The sequence below is a fragment of the Ctenopharyngodon idella genome, chromosome 2, assembly GCF_019924925.1.
Source record: "Ctenopharyngodon idella isolate HZGC_01 chromosome 2, HZGC01, whole genome shotgun sequence".
Classification (NCBI taxonomy): Eukaryota; Metazoa; Chordata; class Actinopteri; order Cypriniformes; family Xenocyprididae; genus Ctenopharyngodon; species Ctenopharyngodon idella.
The window spans coordinates 39,211,454-39,229,086 of NC_067221.1; the positions used below are offsets into that span (position 1 = coordinate 39,211,454).

Here is a 17,633-nt window from a genome sequence, read left to right on the forward strand (position 1 = left end):
TGAAAGTGCTTGTAAGTCTCCTATCCTTTTCAGGGAAGTGATAGCAAGTAAGAAGATAGTTTTTAGAGTGAGGAACTTTTCTGGAACCTCCTCTAATGGTTTGAAGGGAGCCTCGGCTAATCCTTGCGATACCATGGCCAAGTCCCAGACCGGAACCCTTGTGCGCACTGGAGGCCTCAACCTCAGTGTACCACGAAGGAAGCGTGTGACGAGGGGGTCTCGTCCTACCGAGGAATCCCCCTCAAGAGGAGCATGATAGGCCGAGATAGCCACAACATAGACCTTTAAGGTTGAAGGAGATAGGCCCTCCGAGAATTTTTCTTGGAGGAATCTTAGCACGAAGCTTATAGAAGAGTGGACAGGGTCCGTATTATTTCGTCTACACCAAGTAGAAAATAAATTCCATTTATAGGAATACAAGGGTGAGGAGTTTCTTTGAAGCTTCCTCTAGTGGTTTGAAGGGAGCCTCAGCCAACCCTTCTAATACCACGGCCAAGTCCTAGGCCGGAGTCCTTGTACGTACTGAAGGCCTCAGCCTCAGAGTACCACGGAGGAAGCGTATAAAAAAGGGGAGTCTCGACCTACCGAGGAATCCCCCAGAGGAGCATGGCCGAAATGGTCGCAACATAAACCTTCAAGGTTGAAGGGGATAAAAACATCCGAGAACTTGTCTTGGAGAAATTGAAGCACAAGGCTAATAGAAGAGTGGACAGGGTCCACATTTCTTTGTCTACACCAAGTAGAGAACAGTTTTCATTTATACGCATACAACTTCCTCCTGGAGGGAGCTCTGGAGTGGAGTATGGTCTCCACAACCTCAGTTGGGAGACCAGCATCTATGAGCCTGGCCCCCTCAGAGGCCAGGCCCACAGTCTCCGTAGTTCTGGGCGTGGATGAATTATCATGCCGCCCGCTTGAGACAGGAGGTCCTGCCTGAGAGGAAGCTCCATCAGGGAGCCATCTAGAAGTGACACTAGGTCTGAGAACCATATTTTGGTTGGCCAGTACGGGGCTATCAATATTAGACTGACCCCTTCCTGGCATACTTTCTCCAGAACTCCCGGGAGCAGAGCGAACGGGGAAATGCATACAGACGCAGCCTCGGCCACGTCTATACTATGGCATCCAGACCCAGTGGTGCTGGATGAGATAGGGAGAACCACAGTGGACACTGGGTTGATTCCCCTGAAGCAAATAGGTTGACTTCCGCTCGACCAAAGTTTTCCAAAGTGAGCTCCACCACCTCAGGGTGGAGTCTCCATTCCCCGGGCCTCGGCCCCTGCCTCGACAGGGCGTCTGCTCCCACGTTTGATGCCCTGGGATGTAAGCTGCTCTCAGTGAGAGGAGCTTCCCATGGGCCCACAGGAGGATCCAACGGGCCAATTGCATAGTTGGCGAGACCGCAGACCCCCCTGATGGTTGATATGAGACCACCGACATGTTGTCCGTGCGGACCAACATGTGATGGGCCCTCAGGTCTGGGAGGAAGTATTTTACTGCAAGAAATACCGCCATCATTTCCAGCCGATTTATGTGCCAGGAACTCTGATGGTCCTCCCAGAGACCCTGAGCTGAGCGACCACTCATGATTGCCCCCCAGCCCGTGAGGGAAGCATCCGTCGTAAGCATTACGCGACGACAAGGAACCACCAACACAGGTACTTGGGACAGGAACCAAGGCTTTTTCATCTCGATGTTGAACTGCCAGATGTTCTGTTTGAGCTATAATCAACCAGTCGTCGATATAGTTCAGTACGTGGATGCCCTGGAGTCTCAGTGGAGCCAGAGCTGCATCCACGCACTTCGTAAATGTGCTGGGTGATAAGGCCGAAGGGAAGAACCCTGTACAGGTAAGCTTTGCCCCCGAAAGCAAACCTGAGGAACTTCCTGTGTTGAGGATGGATGGATACATGAAAGTAAGCATCTTTCAGGTCTATCGCAACAAACCAGTCCTCGGACCTGATCTGTGGGATAACCCTCCATCCTTCTTTGGAACAATGAAGCATTGGTTGTAAAACCCTGACAGCTTGCTGGGAGGAGAACCCCTTCTATAGCTCCTTTTTGCAAGAGCGTCATAACCTCCTGTTCCGTTACCAGAGACTGCTCGGGGGCCACCACTGTGGGAAGGACCCCAATAAACTGGGGCGGGCGAGACCCGAATTTGTAACCCTTTTCTATTGTGAGCAGCACCCATTTTGAAATATTTGGGAGAAGTTTCCATTCTGCCAGAAAATTTACTAAGGGAACCAGTCTCTCGAGACTGGCCTCTGGTGTTTTTTGAGCACTTAACTCGGCGCCCTGAAACGGCGAACCGGCAAGGAACAGCCGAATCAAGTGATGACCGGCCCTCCTCGGAGGGTCAGTGGAGACCGCTGCGCCCTGAAGCACACTGGGTGGCAGGGTTAGCAGAACGGCCCCCTGAGGGCGCCAAAGAGGGATGAGTACCAAGTATTTTAATACCCGACCCTCTCTGGAGGGGGCTGCCCTCCAATGTCCCTCGCCACTGGCATCAGGAGCTCTTCGAAGCCTTCTTGGTGATAATTACAGTCCGCAGATCTGTGTTACCCCACAAAGACTTCAGCTGTGTCACCTGTCGCTGTCCCCAAGCTTTCTGCGGGTGAGCACGGGTGGCGACACTTTCTTTTAAATTCCTCAGAATTTAATGTATTTCAATGTATTCAATATTTCATTTAATCCTCAAATTAAATGCAGCCAGATTTTTTTTTTTTTTTTTGAACAGGCTGAATATATTTAGAATACAAAAAAGAATTATAGCTCGTAATAATTCGCAAGGTATTTTAGGGAAAAAGAGAAAGGGAAACTCCCGTCTACTCAGTTCCCTCCAAATATAAATACATATATATATATAAAATTACGGACACGTGATCTATGCGCAGCCTCTGCAAACGCGAGACCCGAGCCGTATATTCTCTCTTGCAGACTTAATCTACGCGCTGCCTCGGCAACGCGAGATCCGAGCCTTGCGTTAGACTTTTATTCCCTCGAGAATAAAGCCAACCGGAATGGAGCTAAAAAACTCCCACTCTTTCTAGTGCATGCTCTTCGGGACATTTTTATGAATGAACACTGCTCACTGTCAGTTGTGAGCTGATGTGCATGCTCCACTCCCAGCAAACAACACATAAACCGCGTGTATCCCCACTCGCTTTATAATGTAGCACAGGGGGAAACGCGATTCAAGCTGCTGTTCACTATTGCTATAAACGTGTGATTTTTGAAACACGATATGTGTGTGAGGTGGCGAGATCGATATCACAATATCCACCTCCTCAGAGCTGGACATGTGAAATACCGGTGCCTCAATCCGGGGGAAGAAACCGCAGAGCGTGCTTCCACCTGGGAGACGGCACTGAACCTGGCAGGTAAGGGCAGAGAAAGGGCGGCGCCCGTCTCTAATCCCTCTGTCAGATCCAATTGTGAACCCCACGAATGGAGCCTCCGCCCTGCCTCAGCAGAAGCGGGACCCGATCCGCGGGGAACACAGGAACACAGTGTTCTGAGAGTGAATTTTTTCGCCATAATACGTGTCTTTTTTATATATAAATATATGGATTGGTGTGAGATACTCTTGTCCTCAGACGAAGAGATTGTGACTTGTTTATGTAATAAGACAAACAACACCAAATAAGACACACGATAACACAGAGCGCTTGCTGAAGACAACAGAAGCTAGCGTTCTTTGTTCTGGGTATGCTTTATAGTTTCCTGGTCCGTGACGTCACCCGCCTCTGACGTCTCGTCTCATCATTGGTTAGATACAAGAGTGCTTCACGACGCAATCACGCAGAAGGTTCCCATAACGTCATATGACGTCATATGACGTAGCGTCGACAGTTCCCATGAAAGGGAACTTAAGTTTTTACAGTAAAAATGTTCTTATACCCTGATGTTTTGATTTATGTTAAATTAGTGCCCCTTTTCTTTAATCTTTCTTCTTTTACTATATACAGTATCTCACAGAAGTGAGTACACCCCTCACATTTTTGTAAATATTTTATTATATCTTTTCATGTGACAACACTGAAGAAATGACACTTTGCTACAATGTAAAGTAGTGAGCGTACAGCTTGTATAAAAGTGTAAATTTGCTGTCCCCTTAAAATAACTCAACACACAGCCATTAATGTCTAAACCGCTGGCCACAAAAGTGAGTACACCCCTAAGTGAAAATGTCCAAATTGGGCCCAAAGTATCAATATTTTGTGTGGCCACCATTATTTTCCAGCACTGCCTTAACCCTCTTGGGCATGGAGTTCACCAGAGCTTCACAGGTTGCCACTGGAGTCCTCTTCCACTCCTCCATGACGACATCATGGAGCTGGTGGATGTTAGAGACCTTGCGCTCCTCCACCTTCTGTTTGAGGATGCCCCACAGATGCTCAATAGGGTTTAGGTCTGGAGACATTCTTTAGCAAGGCAGTGGTCGTCTTGGAGGTGTGTTTGGGGTCGTTATCATGTTGGAATACTGCCCTGTGGCCCAGTCTCCGAAGGGAGGGGATCATGCTCTGCTTCAGTATGTCACAGTACATGTTGGCATTCATGGTTCCCTCAATAAACTGTAGCTCCCCAGTGCCGGCAGCACCACCATGCTTGACTGTACACACTTGTCTTTGTACTCCTCACCTGGTTGCCGCTACACACGCTTGACACCATCTGAACCAAATAAGTTTATCTTGGTCTCATCAGACCACAGGACATGGTTCCAGTAATCCATGTCCTTAGTCTGCTTGTCTTCAGCAAACTGTTTGCGGGCTTTCTTGTGCATCATCTTTAAAAGAGGCTTCCTTCTGGGATGACAGCCATGCAGACCAATTTGATGCAGTGTGCGGCGTATGGTCTGAGCACTTACAGGCTGACCCCCCACCCCTTCCGCCTCTGCAGCAACGCTGGCAGCACTCATACGTCTATTTCCCAAACACAACCTCTGGATATGACGCTGAGCACGTGCACTCAACTTCTTTGGTCGACCATGGCGAGGTCTGTTCTGAGTGGAACCTGTCCTGTTAAACCGCTGTATGGTCTTGGCCACCGTGCTGCAGCTCAGTTTCAGGGTCTTGGCAATCTTCTTATAGCCTACGCCATCTTTATGTAGAGCAACAATTCTTTTTTTCAGATCCTCAGAGAGTTCTTTGCCATGAGGTGCCATGTTGAACTTCCAGTGACCAGTATGAGAGAGTGAGAGCGATAACACCAAATTTAACATTTAACAATTTAACACACCTGCTCCCCATTCACACCTGAGACTAATACTAATGAGTCACATGACACCGGGGAGAGAAAATGGCTAATTGGGCCCAATTTGGACATTTTCACTTGGGAGTGTACTCACTTTTGTGGCCAGCAGTTTAGACATTAATGGCTGTGTGTTGAGTTATTTTGAGGGGACAGCAAATTTACACTGTTATACAAGCTGTACACTCACTACTTTATATTGTAGCAAAGTGTCATTTCTTCAGTGTTGTCACATGAAAAGATATAATAAAATATTTACAAAAATGTGAGGGGTGTACTCACTTCTGTGAGATACTGTATATAGTAAAAGATGAAAGATTAAAGAAAAGGGGCACTAATTTAACATAAATCAAAACATCAGGGTATAAGAACATTTTCACTGTAAAAACTTAGGTTTTTAAGTTGAAGTGGGGGATTTTTTTTTTTTTTTCATTTTTTTACATTGTTTTCTATTTTATTTAAATAAAAATGTTTCACTGTCAGTAGATAATGCTTTACAATGAACTCTTGTGTACTCAGTGTACTCACTTCTGTGAGATACTGTAAATACTGTATTATCGTCAGCATTAGCTCCCCTTCAATGGTTCAGCAAAGGTCAGAAAGGTCAATTAAACAGCATGTCTGCCAATGAGTCTCATGAGAACATGATGGACATTCCCGTCACTGTGTGTTGGAGCTGCTGTTGGTGGACAAATAACAAATGTTTTCTTCTCTAATCATATGAGAACGTGGCAGGAAAGTTCAATATTGTTCAAACGAAGTTGAGGGACACTAGAGCTTGAGGGGCTGGGGATAAATATCAGATTTGGGACTAAGAGATATATGTCTTTAGAGGTTTAATGATGTAATTCATGAGCCTTTAGCAAGATTCTTAGACTTTTGATGATTATTTAGTGTCTGAATCTGTTCTATAAGCATTTAATGGATTTGAAATGTTCCAGAAAGTGTGAGTAACTGTTTATTTCGGGTCCAAGGTACATGTGTGCACAAGGTTTTAATGTCTGTTGGATTTAGCTCTGCTCATGGCTTATTTAACTAGCTGATGAGATTAAAAAAGCTCACAATCTTTTGATCCATCAGTGATTAATGCTATTATGTAACATAAAACCTGTGATGTAAAGCTGATCAAACAACAGTTACTCTTTTTTTTATTTGCTGGTTATTGAAAAATATATTTTTGTCATGTTTTTCATTACAAATATCTAAAAAAAAAAAAAAAAATGTCTTTCTATCTTCTGAAAAATTTATACAAATTAAGTGAGTTTATGCTTAAAACGAAGAAAAAAATACCTGTCAGTGTGGTACGAAAAATGATCTGTTTTTTTTTCTTCTTTGAATTAAGTTTATTTTTCTTACTCCACTGACATTTTTTTCTCTATTTAATCACAAACTTAATTTTTAATCATTTTCATAAAACAAGACTTTCATTTTGCTCTTCAAGTAAATGAATAATTATTTGTTTTTATTTTATTCTAACAATTTTTTTCAAAATCCTTAAAGGTGTGACGATGACTCAGGTTGATTGGAATCCATAAGCGGTTTATTAGAAAACAGCAAGCTCACAGTACAGGCAGGCGTGGGTCTAATCACCAGTGCAAACAACAGTGTCAGAGACAGTCCTATAATCGTGGTCATAAAAGGGCAAAAGATAGAGGCAGGCAGCAAACAATCAAAGAAGCAGTCCAGGCAAACAACAAAGTAACGGGCAGGCGACAAAGAATCCAAGGTCAGGAATACAAACAAGGTCAATACACGGGCAGACTGTAAACAGGGAATAAGCGCTCAGAAATTGTTGCAGGGCAAACAATACTTCGCAAGGAGAGTGAGTGTGTGTGTGTGTGTGTGTGTATGTGTGTGTGTGTGTGTGTGTGTGTGTGTGTGTGTGTGGCTTAAATGGCTGACGTGAAACAGGTGAGCAGTAATCAGGCCAGGTATGTGGGCGCTTGGGATTTGTAGTCCAGTTAATACTCGGGAGAGTGAGACCTCCGGTGGCCAATCGAGTGATCTTCGCTGGCATTCGTGACAAAAGGGGACCTATAATGCCCTTTTTACAATGTGTAAACATGTATCTGGTGTCCCCAGAATGTGTCTGTGAAGTTTCAGCTCAAAGTACCCCACAGATCATTTATTATAGCTTGTCAAATTTGCCCCTATTTGGGTGTAAGCAAAAACATGCCGTTTTTTGTGTTTGTCCCTTTAAATGCAAATGAGCTGCTGCTCCTGGCCCGCTTTCCAGAAGAGGGTGGAGCTTTAACAGCTTACGCTTCAAATACTCAACAACAACAAAGCTGGAGAATCTCACGCAGCCAAAATGAGGATTGTCAGTAACGGTGTTCAGCCTTACATTGTTCAAACCGGAGTCTGACACTGATGGAGAGACTCAGGAAGAAGTTACAACTTTTAGAATGAAACTGGACGTTTCTGAATGGTTAGTGGATAAATTTATGTAGTTGCTGTGGAGTTGATTCAACTCATCGACTAGCATGAGCCGTCATGTTAATCTTTTGTGCAAATCCAGTGTTGAATTGACCCTCGTTTGTGAAGCAGTTCGGCGTAAAATGACGGCATGACAACAACACTCTACTACAACAACTCTTCCTCTTCTCTAAAGCAGCCCAACATGGCTTCACCCCCTTTGTTGTGTGTTCTCGGGGGCAGGGTTTATGTAAATTTTAGGGTTAGTGATGTCACCAACCCGGGAAGAAGCTTGTTGTAGTCCCTATCAGCTGTTTATTGTAAAAAGCGAATTCTGTAAAAGAAAATATCTCCCTTTGCATTGAACTTTGAGCATCATAACTTTGCAGATGTTGTTTATGCTCTAACAGCAACATTACATATTAACTAAAGTTAAAAAAGTGAAATCATAATATTTTAACAACCATTGCCACATTGAGACGGACTGTTTATTTGTAACTTGCACAACTAAATATTCAATGAGGAAATATTGTTTTATATTTTTTAAGTCACAAATCAGAAGCATAGTCATGTGTAATCTATTTTATTGAAATATCTTTTATGAATCATGCTCTTATATGGCAGCTACAGATCAGTCAAAGGTATTGCAGAAGTCCTTCTGGCAGCACTTGATGTTGATGTAGGCGTTCTGTTTCTGCATCTCACAGTCTGACATGGACATGCACTTTTGGAAATGACCATCTGTTTCAAGCAAAACCAGAGAAAAAAACATTTAATCATCTTTCAGTTTACTTTTATATTACATGCATTGCCTAAAAACAGCACAATTTTTGTTATTATCTGAATGGACATCATCACTCACATGGACTTCTGCGAAACTTGGCGGCAGCACATGCGTCTTTCTCCGGTGGGCAGGTTACTGCGGTGACCTCACAGGCCCCTCCTGCTTTAGCTGGGGTGCAGTGATGGCAGTCCAGGGCCGTGCCTTAAACACACAAGGGCCAAAATTCGAATTCACGCTTCCATTTTTGTGCATACACACTCTTACAACACAACCTTGTATGTATAAAAGCCTTTTTGAACTCTTTGTGCTTGCAGTTTGGACATGTTTTTGCTATTCTCCTGTGGACATTTTCAGAAATGTCATCTTCACCACAAACACAAAACCTGCCCACACACCACATACAATAATTCAACTACAGGTATTAACTGCTTGGATATTATCATGTATATTTCAGCACACAAAGCAGAGTTTCATTGCATCAGATGATCTGAAGTCCGTTTTATGACGAGAAATCAGTCATCGCACTCACCGCCTGCTATGACCAGCATGAGAACAACAGCCAATATGAGGAACCTCATCATTCTGTGAAACAAACAGAAAGAAGAGAAGCGACTGTCATTTATTATTGTTAAAAAACAAGAACTTAAGAGTATTAAAACACATACTAGACAGCAACCAACCAAAACAAAGCATCTTAAACATACTAAAACACTGTAAATAGTCTGAAGGAGTACTCTGGTCAAAGGTCATAATATTGCCAAGAGTAGATCAATAAAGTTTTATCTTATGTTTTATGATGCATCCATGATATATATGTTTTAATGCTGTAAAAAATAATTTCCATGAATAAAACTGTGTAACTCACCTTTGTACTGCAGTGGACAGAGTAAAACTGATCCTCTTTCTGTCTGTATGTCTGTATGAAACCTCACCTTTATCCTATAGTTTCTTATCTCCTCCCTCTTCTCTCTCTTTCTTTGTGCAAACAGACCAAGCCCGGTCATTTGCAGCCCAACTATATCGGTGGTCTTGGTACAAGAAAATTAAACCATATTTCTCAACTTTATGTATGTAACTTTGTGTTTGCCGGTCTGTTTGCAGTGTGTTGCAAACAGACACACTTCCTTCCTGTACTGTAGCTTCTTAGCTGGGGTCAAGTAGATAGATAGTTATATAGACAGATAGATAAAATTACAGACATAGATACATGGAATGATAGATTGGTAGATATAGACAGATGGAACGATAGATAGATAGATAGATAGATAGATAGATAGATAGATAGATAGATAGATAGATAGATAGATTGGTAGATACAGACATGGAACGACAGATATAGATGTAACACCTGATAGATAGATAGATAGATAGATAGATAGATAGATAGATAGATAGATAGATAGATAGATAGATGGAACAACAGATAGATAGATAGATAGATAGATAGATAGATAGATAGATAGATAGATAGATAGATAGATAGATGATAGACGGAATGACAGATAGATGGAACAACATAGATTAAATGACAGACAGATAGACAGATAGATAGATAGATAGATAGATAGATAGATAGATAGATAGATAGATAGATAGATAGATAGATGGAACAACAGATAGATAGATAGATAGATAGATAGATAGATAGATAGATAGATAGATAGATAGATAGATAGATAGATAGATGGAACAACATAGATAGATTAAATGACAGACAGACAGACAGACAGATAGATAGATAGATAGATAGATAGATAGATAGATAGATAGATAGAACGACAGATAGATAGAACAACAGATAGATGGAACAACATAGATAGATAGATAGATAGATAGATAGATAGATAGATAGATAGATAGATAGATAGATAGAACAACAGATAGATAGAACGACAGATAGATAGAACAACAGATAGATGGAACAACATAGATAGATAGATAGATAGATAGATAGATAGATAGATAGATAGATAGATAGATAGAACTCTCCCTGGTGCATCTCTTCTAGTGTAGTTCTTCTCTTCATGTTTATGTTTTGGCAGCTCTGATGTGTGTGTGTGTGTGTGTGTGTGTGTGTGTGTGTGTGTGTGTGTGTGTGTGTGTGTGTGTGTGTGTGTGTGTGTGTGTGTGTGTGTGAGAGAGAGAGAGTGTGTTGTGTTTTGACTGTCTGCCAGCACCCAAACAGTGACTGTAAATCGGAGATTTAACACAATAGATTGTGCCACTGTGTATCTCGCCCTCCTGAACTCCAATATCAGCAGAGCCCAGTGTAAGAGAAACTGTCCATGATGCAAAAACAGCTAAGCTCTTCATTGTGGCGCTTTTGTGGGAAAAACCTCGCGATAACACCTCACAGCGTGTAGGCCACATATATCAGACAGTCCGGATTTTTCCCTCTGGTTGCTCTCTCTTACTCCAGTGGATAGTTGCTCAGGATCCAGGCAGGAAACGATGTCACAGTATTCAGGGAAGGTGAGTACTGTAGTCATATTTGGAGTACAGGGAATGACTGACTATAAACTGCAGACCAACCATTTTTACATACGTACATTTTGCATATACATGAACAACATATCAACATGAAAATAGCTGTGTATCATTTAGAGATATTAAATATTGCACAACTAGTTCTGCATGTAAACTTGCACACCTATATATATATATTTATGTGTATATATTGGAAGCTGATCATATATTTTACTGCCATCAAATTCTTATGCACCCAATTGCTCTCAAATTAATGTATATTTGCATTATATATTTCAATGCACAGGACTCAACAGTAGTTCTAATAGATTCTAACTTCTGTCAATATTTTCACTGACCCCAATATAAAGCGTATTTTATTTTTTAGCAATTTGTCAGAAAGAATATAGCCTGTTCTTCCACAACATTAAGTCTTCTGTACAGAAAAAAACATGCATCATATAATTTATGGGTTTTAATTGGCACAATTAGCTCTAAATTATAATGTCAAATTCATAAATCAGCTAATCAGCTAATCTAGCTATTATTACACATCATATAATGTATGATTTTCAGCTCATTTTATCTGATGCTTCTCTAAATATACAAAATCTTTCTTGCAATTTACACAAAACTTTATCTACAGTGTTAGCCAGCTAGATAACTTCTTTTTTTCTTTTTTTTTTTTTTACAAAAAAATGTAAAATATATTTTAACATTTTAAAAAGAAAAATTTTAAAAAGAAAAACAACAACAACAATAACATTGCAACCACATGTTTATGTTAGCAAAGAATAAAAACTCCTGTGCATGATATTGTAGGGGACCTATAATGCCCCCTTTTACAAGATGTAATATAAGCCTCTGGTGTCCCCAGAATGTGTGTGTGAAGTTTCAGCTCAAAATACCCCACAGATCATTTATTATAGCTTGTCAAATTTGCCCCTATTTGGGTGTGAGCAAAAACACGCCGTTTTTGTGTGTGTCCCTTTAAATGCAAATGAGCTGCTGCTCCCGGCCCCCTTTCCAGAGGAGGGCGGAGCTTTAACAGCTCATGCTTCGGTTGCACAACAACAACAAAGCTGGAGAATCTCACGCAGCCAAAATGAGGATTGTCAGTAACGGTGTTCAGCCTTACATTGTTCAAACCGGAGTCGGACACTGATGGAGAGACTCAGGCAGAAGTTACAACTTTTAGAATGAAACTGGACGTTTCTGAATGATTAGTGGATAAATTTATGTAGTTGCTGTGGAGTTGATTCAACTCATCAACTAGCATGTGCCGTCATGTTAATCTTTTGTGCAAATCCAGCGTTGAATTGACCCTCGTTTGTGAAGCAGTCCGGCGTAAAATAACGGCATGACAACAACACTCTACTACAACAACTCTTCCTCTTCTCTAAAACACATAAATAGTGTTCTGTGCTCATCTGTACAGCCAACGACAGAACAGTTAGCATGCTTTGCTCAAACTTTTGCCATGGCTTTAGAACTGGTACACCATTCGCTTACATAAACAAAATGGCGGCTTCATGGGTGGAAATGCACAGATTAAGGAGCGGTAATATTATAATAAGATCCCCTTCTTACACTACGTCACTAGGGGAGCGAAATCTGAGCAGCTCGTTTTTCACATGCTTGCTGAGAAAGGCTTACCAAAACAAAGTTACTGGGTTGACCTTTTTCACATTTTCTGGGTTGGTAGATGCACCGGGGACCTGATTATAGCATTTAAACACGGAAAAAGTCAGATTTTCATGATTTGTCCCCTTTAACTGTGTGTGTGTGTGTGTGTGTGTGTGTGTGTGTGTGTGTGTGTGTGTGTGTGCAACTGTGTATTTCTGTACTTTATGTTTACCATTTCCACTTTTGTTGGACCAAGTTTCTCCTCTGGGATCTAATCATGATTAGGATTCATACAGTCTACCTCTTCAAACATGATCAAAAGTTGGTAATGTCTCTCTGACAGGTTTCATTAAGGGAAAACAGCCTTATTTTTCTTCTAAAGTAATTCACTTTTAAACTAAGAATTATTCCAGAAGTAAGTAAAACCAGAAGATGATTAATGCATTTGAACATAACAAACAAGCTATTCTAACTTACATTTGCTCTGAGTTTAATGCCAGGGAAACTTCAGCAGATGGAAAGTGTTCACAGTGTGATGCTGATTAATGAATCTCACACTGTGAACTCAGTTGTAGTTTCAGTTTCACAGAGTCTGTTACACCACCAGTGATTGCAACTGAAACAAAAACCTCAGTAACTCAAGTCACTAAAGCACTTGACAACCCTTCATCTTCTCGCAGATAGTGTTCTTCGAGGGGAAGTGCTTCACAGGCAGGAGGCTGGAGGTGTTTGGAGACTGTGATAACTTCCAGGACCGAGGTTTCATGAACAGGGCGAACTCCATCCGTGTGGAGAGCGGAGCTTGGGTGTGTTTTGACCATCCGGATTTCAAGGGACAGCAGTATATGCTGGAGAAAGGAGAGTATCCAGAATTCCAGCGCTGGAATGCTCACAATGATCACATGGGCTCCTGCAAGCCAATCAAAATGGTGAGCATGAAAACACTATGAAAAGTTACCAGCTGTAACTACAGTGTACTGTACATGCTGATTAATGTTGTTGAGAATTAAAAAAGATAATTTAGACTTTACTTAAAGCCTTTATATATACATTATAAAAGTATTTTTAATGTATTGATTATGCCTGTAATGCACCTTATGATGCATCGTATGGTCTCATGAGTGTAACCACAGTTATAATACATTATAATACTATTCATTGTTAAATCTTTAAAAAATTATAAGGCATTAAAACACATGACAAAACCAATTTCAGAAGTAACAAAGAATCTGCAAATATAATGCATTTTAACTTTGGTTACAATTATTTATGAAAATATATAATGCATTATAACATATATTATTAATACCTTTACAATACATTATACATAAAGGCTGATAAAGATAAGTGTTATCAATAATTTGTCACATTGCATCATTAAATTATTTAAATCAAATTGAGTCCAGACTAAAAATTGGTATTGCGTTCAATTTGTTTAAATATAATTATTTATGTAAGTCAGTCAAAATCCAGTCAAATTATGAGATCATTTATCATTCTTGAAATGAAGAGTAGCATTGAAGGTCAATATACTGCAAAAAAAAAAAAAAAAAAAAATGTAATTGAATTCAAATTTCCCATCCTTTTGGATTACATAGTTTTAACATAAACTAATAAACTTGTGATTCATATATGTCAGTAATACATAAATGAAATAGGTAATAGTACGCAGAAAAAGGCCCAGGTTAAATTAACACTGCTTAGTGTTCATGTGTGTGTGCACTACTGAGTTAAAGTAACATTGAACCAGTATTGGAGTTAATGAGATAATTAAGTGATGATTGAACATTAATGATGAACACCTGCTGTTAACAAGCAGAATCACTGAAGGAAAGAGAAACACAAGAACTACAACTATTAAGTTTATTTTTGTGACCCCATTAGCAGATATTTGTTCTTGTTTTTAGCATAAAATCACTTTTTTTTTTCTTCCAGAAAACAAGACTTAATATCTTAAGTCATTTTGCTTCTCAAGTAGGCTAAATGTGTCTTGATTTAAGAATGTTTAGATATTTGTAGCTTACTTGAAAACAAGAAATAATAATGAGGAGGACCATCAAACGTTTGACCTCTGGGATTTTCAGTCTTGACTGTATGATTTTTTTTGTAATTGATGTGACACTCACCTTGTTTCACTGTGATTCTCTGTGTCTGTCAGCATGGGGAGCACTACAGGATGGAGCTTTTTGAGGGTCCGAACTTCACTGGTCAGTGTGTTGAACTGTGTGACGACTGTCCCTTCCTCCAGAGCACTGGATTCAGCGAGAACTGCCTCAACTCCATTAAAGTCTACGGAGACGGAGCGTAAGTTCTGCAAGGCCAAAAAATCGAGTGATGCTTTATTAGTGAATCAATGAGTGAATGTGTACCTTATTATTCCAATGTCTTTAAAGCTTTAATAGTTAACACTTTCCCCGCCACTGACAAAATTTTTTCGTCACTTATGTCATGACACAACGCCTTTGACGAATTTTCTCGAATGTTTTCACTGTTATACGGTAGGGGGCGCTATTACGCATCTTCTGAAAGAGAATCTCTGGATCAAAACACAGGTGAAGAAAAAGCAGAAAGGAGATAAAAGCATTGCTTTTGCACATGTAAAGTAATGCAGTCAATCATCAAACATTAAACAGCATATGAATCAAAACTGGCTAATGTTACTGAATGAAATGCTGACCCAGGACGACGTATGGGACTCTGAAGGTTTGGGGGTGTTGATGGAAAAAAAGAAAGAATGCACGAAGCTAGAATTATTATTTTTTTAAGCAGAGGCTGCATGTTTAGATATATTGCATATAGGCGTATTGCATGTTCAGATATTCATACAACAAAATATTATGGGGGCCATGAAAGTTTTGTAAAAATTATCTAAAATGCTGGCACTGGATGGCATCCTAAAAAAAAAAAAAAAAAAAAACGCTGACAGGGAAAGAGAGAGCTCAGTATCTTTTTAATCAATATGAATCCCCATTGCTACATTATTTGCATCAAGTTTAGCAATATTAAAAGTATGTATTTAACTTTTGATACAGTTGAGAAAAATAATTTTGCATTCATTGATTTTAAATGGCACCTTAATCTAATTTAAATTGCAACAAATGCAACAGTGGTCAACCATTTTTTAAAGGGATAGTTCACCCAAAAATGAACATTTTGTCATCATTTACTCACCCTCAAGTTGTTCCAAACCTGTATGAGTTTTTTTCTTCTGTTGAGCACAAAAGAAGATATTTTGAAGAATGTTTGTAACCAGACAGTTGACGGTAGCCATTGACTTCCATAGTATTTTTTTTCCTACTATGGAAGTCGATGGCTACCGTCAACAGTTTGATTACCAACATTCTTTAAGATATCATCTAATATCTTCAAACTCATACAGGTTTTGAACATCATGAGGTGAGTAAGTGATGACAACCATTTTTGGGTGAACTATCCCTTTAAAGTCATTCACACAGCTCTTTTAGTAAATCATAGATGAATATGCCAAATAAAATGTCTTTCTTTTTCTCTACTGGTTTAGTTGGGTCATGTATGAAGAGCCAAACTATCGTGGCCGCATGTACATTGTGGAAAGAGGAAACTACTGCTCATTTATGGAGTGGCAAGCTGAGAATCCCAACATCCAGTCTATCCGCAAAGTGGTCAATTATTTCTAAACTTTTTAAGCAGCATTGCTCTTAAAGGAAAATCAAAGAAATTCTCTATATTATATACTGACCCCAAATAATAAATCAAATAGTCTGAAGTTTATCTTTGATTTATATTAATGAATCACATAGCTATGTGCTTTTTATCTTTATGGAATTTCAATGATGAATCGGTTATTTAAAAAGAATATGCAATTAGCACAGAAATATTCTTGTATGTTTTATTTTGTATTTGTACTGAGGCAATGAGCTGAAATAAAAGTGAATTGTGAAAGAGTTGTTCTCATACATTTTTTTTTACAGAACATTCAGTGGCATTCTGTAATAAATACACAGCAAAAAATGACTTTCTTATTTTTGTCTTGTTTTCCTGTACAAATATCTAAACATTCTTTAATCAAGATACATTTACTTGATAAACAAAATGGTATAAAAATATTTAGTCTTGTTTTCTGAAATATTTATGAAAATTGAGTGAAATTTCCCTTTTAATTAATTTTTTCTTGTTTTAAGCATAAACATTTTTCAGAAAACAAGACTTAATATTTTAAGTCATTTGGTCCTTGAATGTATCTTGATTTATGTATAGGCCTACATACAGTAGTATGCAAGTAAATATTAATTTTAAAATATCAACAATAATTCGTTGTCGAATCGATTAATCATGATTAATTGCATCTATCATTATACACACACACATAATATAAATAAATGTAATAATATATATACACACATATATTATGTAAACACAAACTTTTGTTCGATGCGATTATTCGTGATTAATCGATTTGACAGCATTAAAATTTTATTCTTGCCATTACATGATCAAAATCAGCAGAAACACATGTGCATCACGACACAGGCAGACATTTTGAAAATGATATTAAAAGATTTTTTCCCTTCCTGAAGTCTCTTTAAAGAGATTGGACATCTGTTGTGAAACTTCAAGATAGTGAAGTTTTTGGGATCAGATACATGTTTGTTCTTTCCTTCACTGCACAACTAGTTAAAGCTCAAGGTAACACTCCCGTTTGCTCCTCGCTTGGACAACAGTGCGAGGCTTTGTATTGGTAAGTCTGTGAGAGGGAATATCCTGGGTTTGTTCGTGACAGCTGAGTATCCGGGGGTCTGGGGGTGGAATGTGACCCTCTGAAGTTTTTTGTTAGCAGAGGGGACAGAGCGGACAAAGCCATGACCTCCGGGGTCAACCAGTGCTGGGGGTTTCTCTCACTCTTTGTCTTAGATTGGTTGTATAGAGAAGAAACGTTTGACGTGACCAAGATCAGCTTGACTGGTTCATAAGAGATTTGAAACTTTCAATTTAGAGAGATTTGAACTTTCAGCTTTCAATCAGTCCATCCAGGTCATAAAATAATGTCATTTAGTATGAGGTGACATTTTTCATGTATTTTACAATAGTGCAGTCTAAAATATATAGCAGT

General features: G+C 39.6%; 1 protein-coding gene across 4 annotated transcripts; it reads left to right on the forward strand.

The window, feature by feature from the left end:
* Nucleotides 1-9,318: 9,318 nt before the first annotated feature.
* Nucleotides 9,319-16,520, forward strand: crygn1 (crystallin, gamma N1). Of its 4 annotated transcripts, none has more exons than XM_051860905.1 (5): nucleotides 9,319-9,761; nucleotides 10,025-10,924; nucleotides 13,225-13,473; nucleotides 14,703-14,848; nucleotides 16,065-16,520. In XM_051860905.1, exons 2-5 carry the CDS (start codon nucleotides 10,904-10,906, stop codon nucleotides 16,198-16,200), a joined length of 552 nt encoding a protein of 183 aa, XP_051716865.1. In that variant the 5' UTR covers nucleotides 9,319-9,761; nucleotides 10,025-10,903; the 3' UTR covers nucleotides 16,201-16,520. The 4 variants fall into 4 exon arrangements, with proteins under 4 accessions (XP_051716865.1, XP_051716873.1, XP_051716857.1 ...); XM_051860913.1 differs by having other exon boundaries at nucleotides 10,029-10,924; XM_051860897.1 differs by having other exon boundaries at nucleotides 10,041-10,924.
* The last annotated feature ends 1,113 nt before the right edge of the window (nucleotides 16,521-17,633 follow it).

Excerpts from the sequence above, each read along its gene's own strand:
- crygn1 (XM_051860905.1), top strand. The coding sequence starts at position 10,904 with ATGTCACAGTATTCAGGGAAG. Across the intron at positions 13,474-14,702 it reads CCTGCAAGCCAATCAAAATG|CATGGGGAGCACTACAGGAT; the intron begins GTGAGCATGAAA and ends TGTGTCTGTCAG. Across the intron at positions 14,849-16,064 it reads AAAGTCTACGGAGACGGAGC|TTGGGTCATGTATGAAGAGC; the intron begins GTAAGTTCTGCA and ends CTACTGGTTTAG.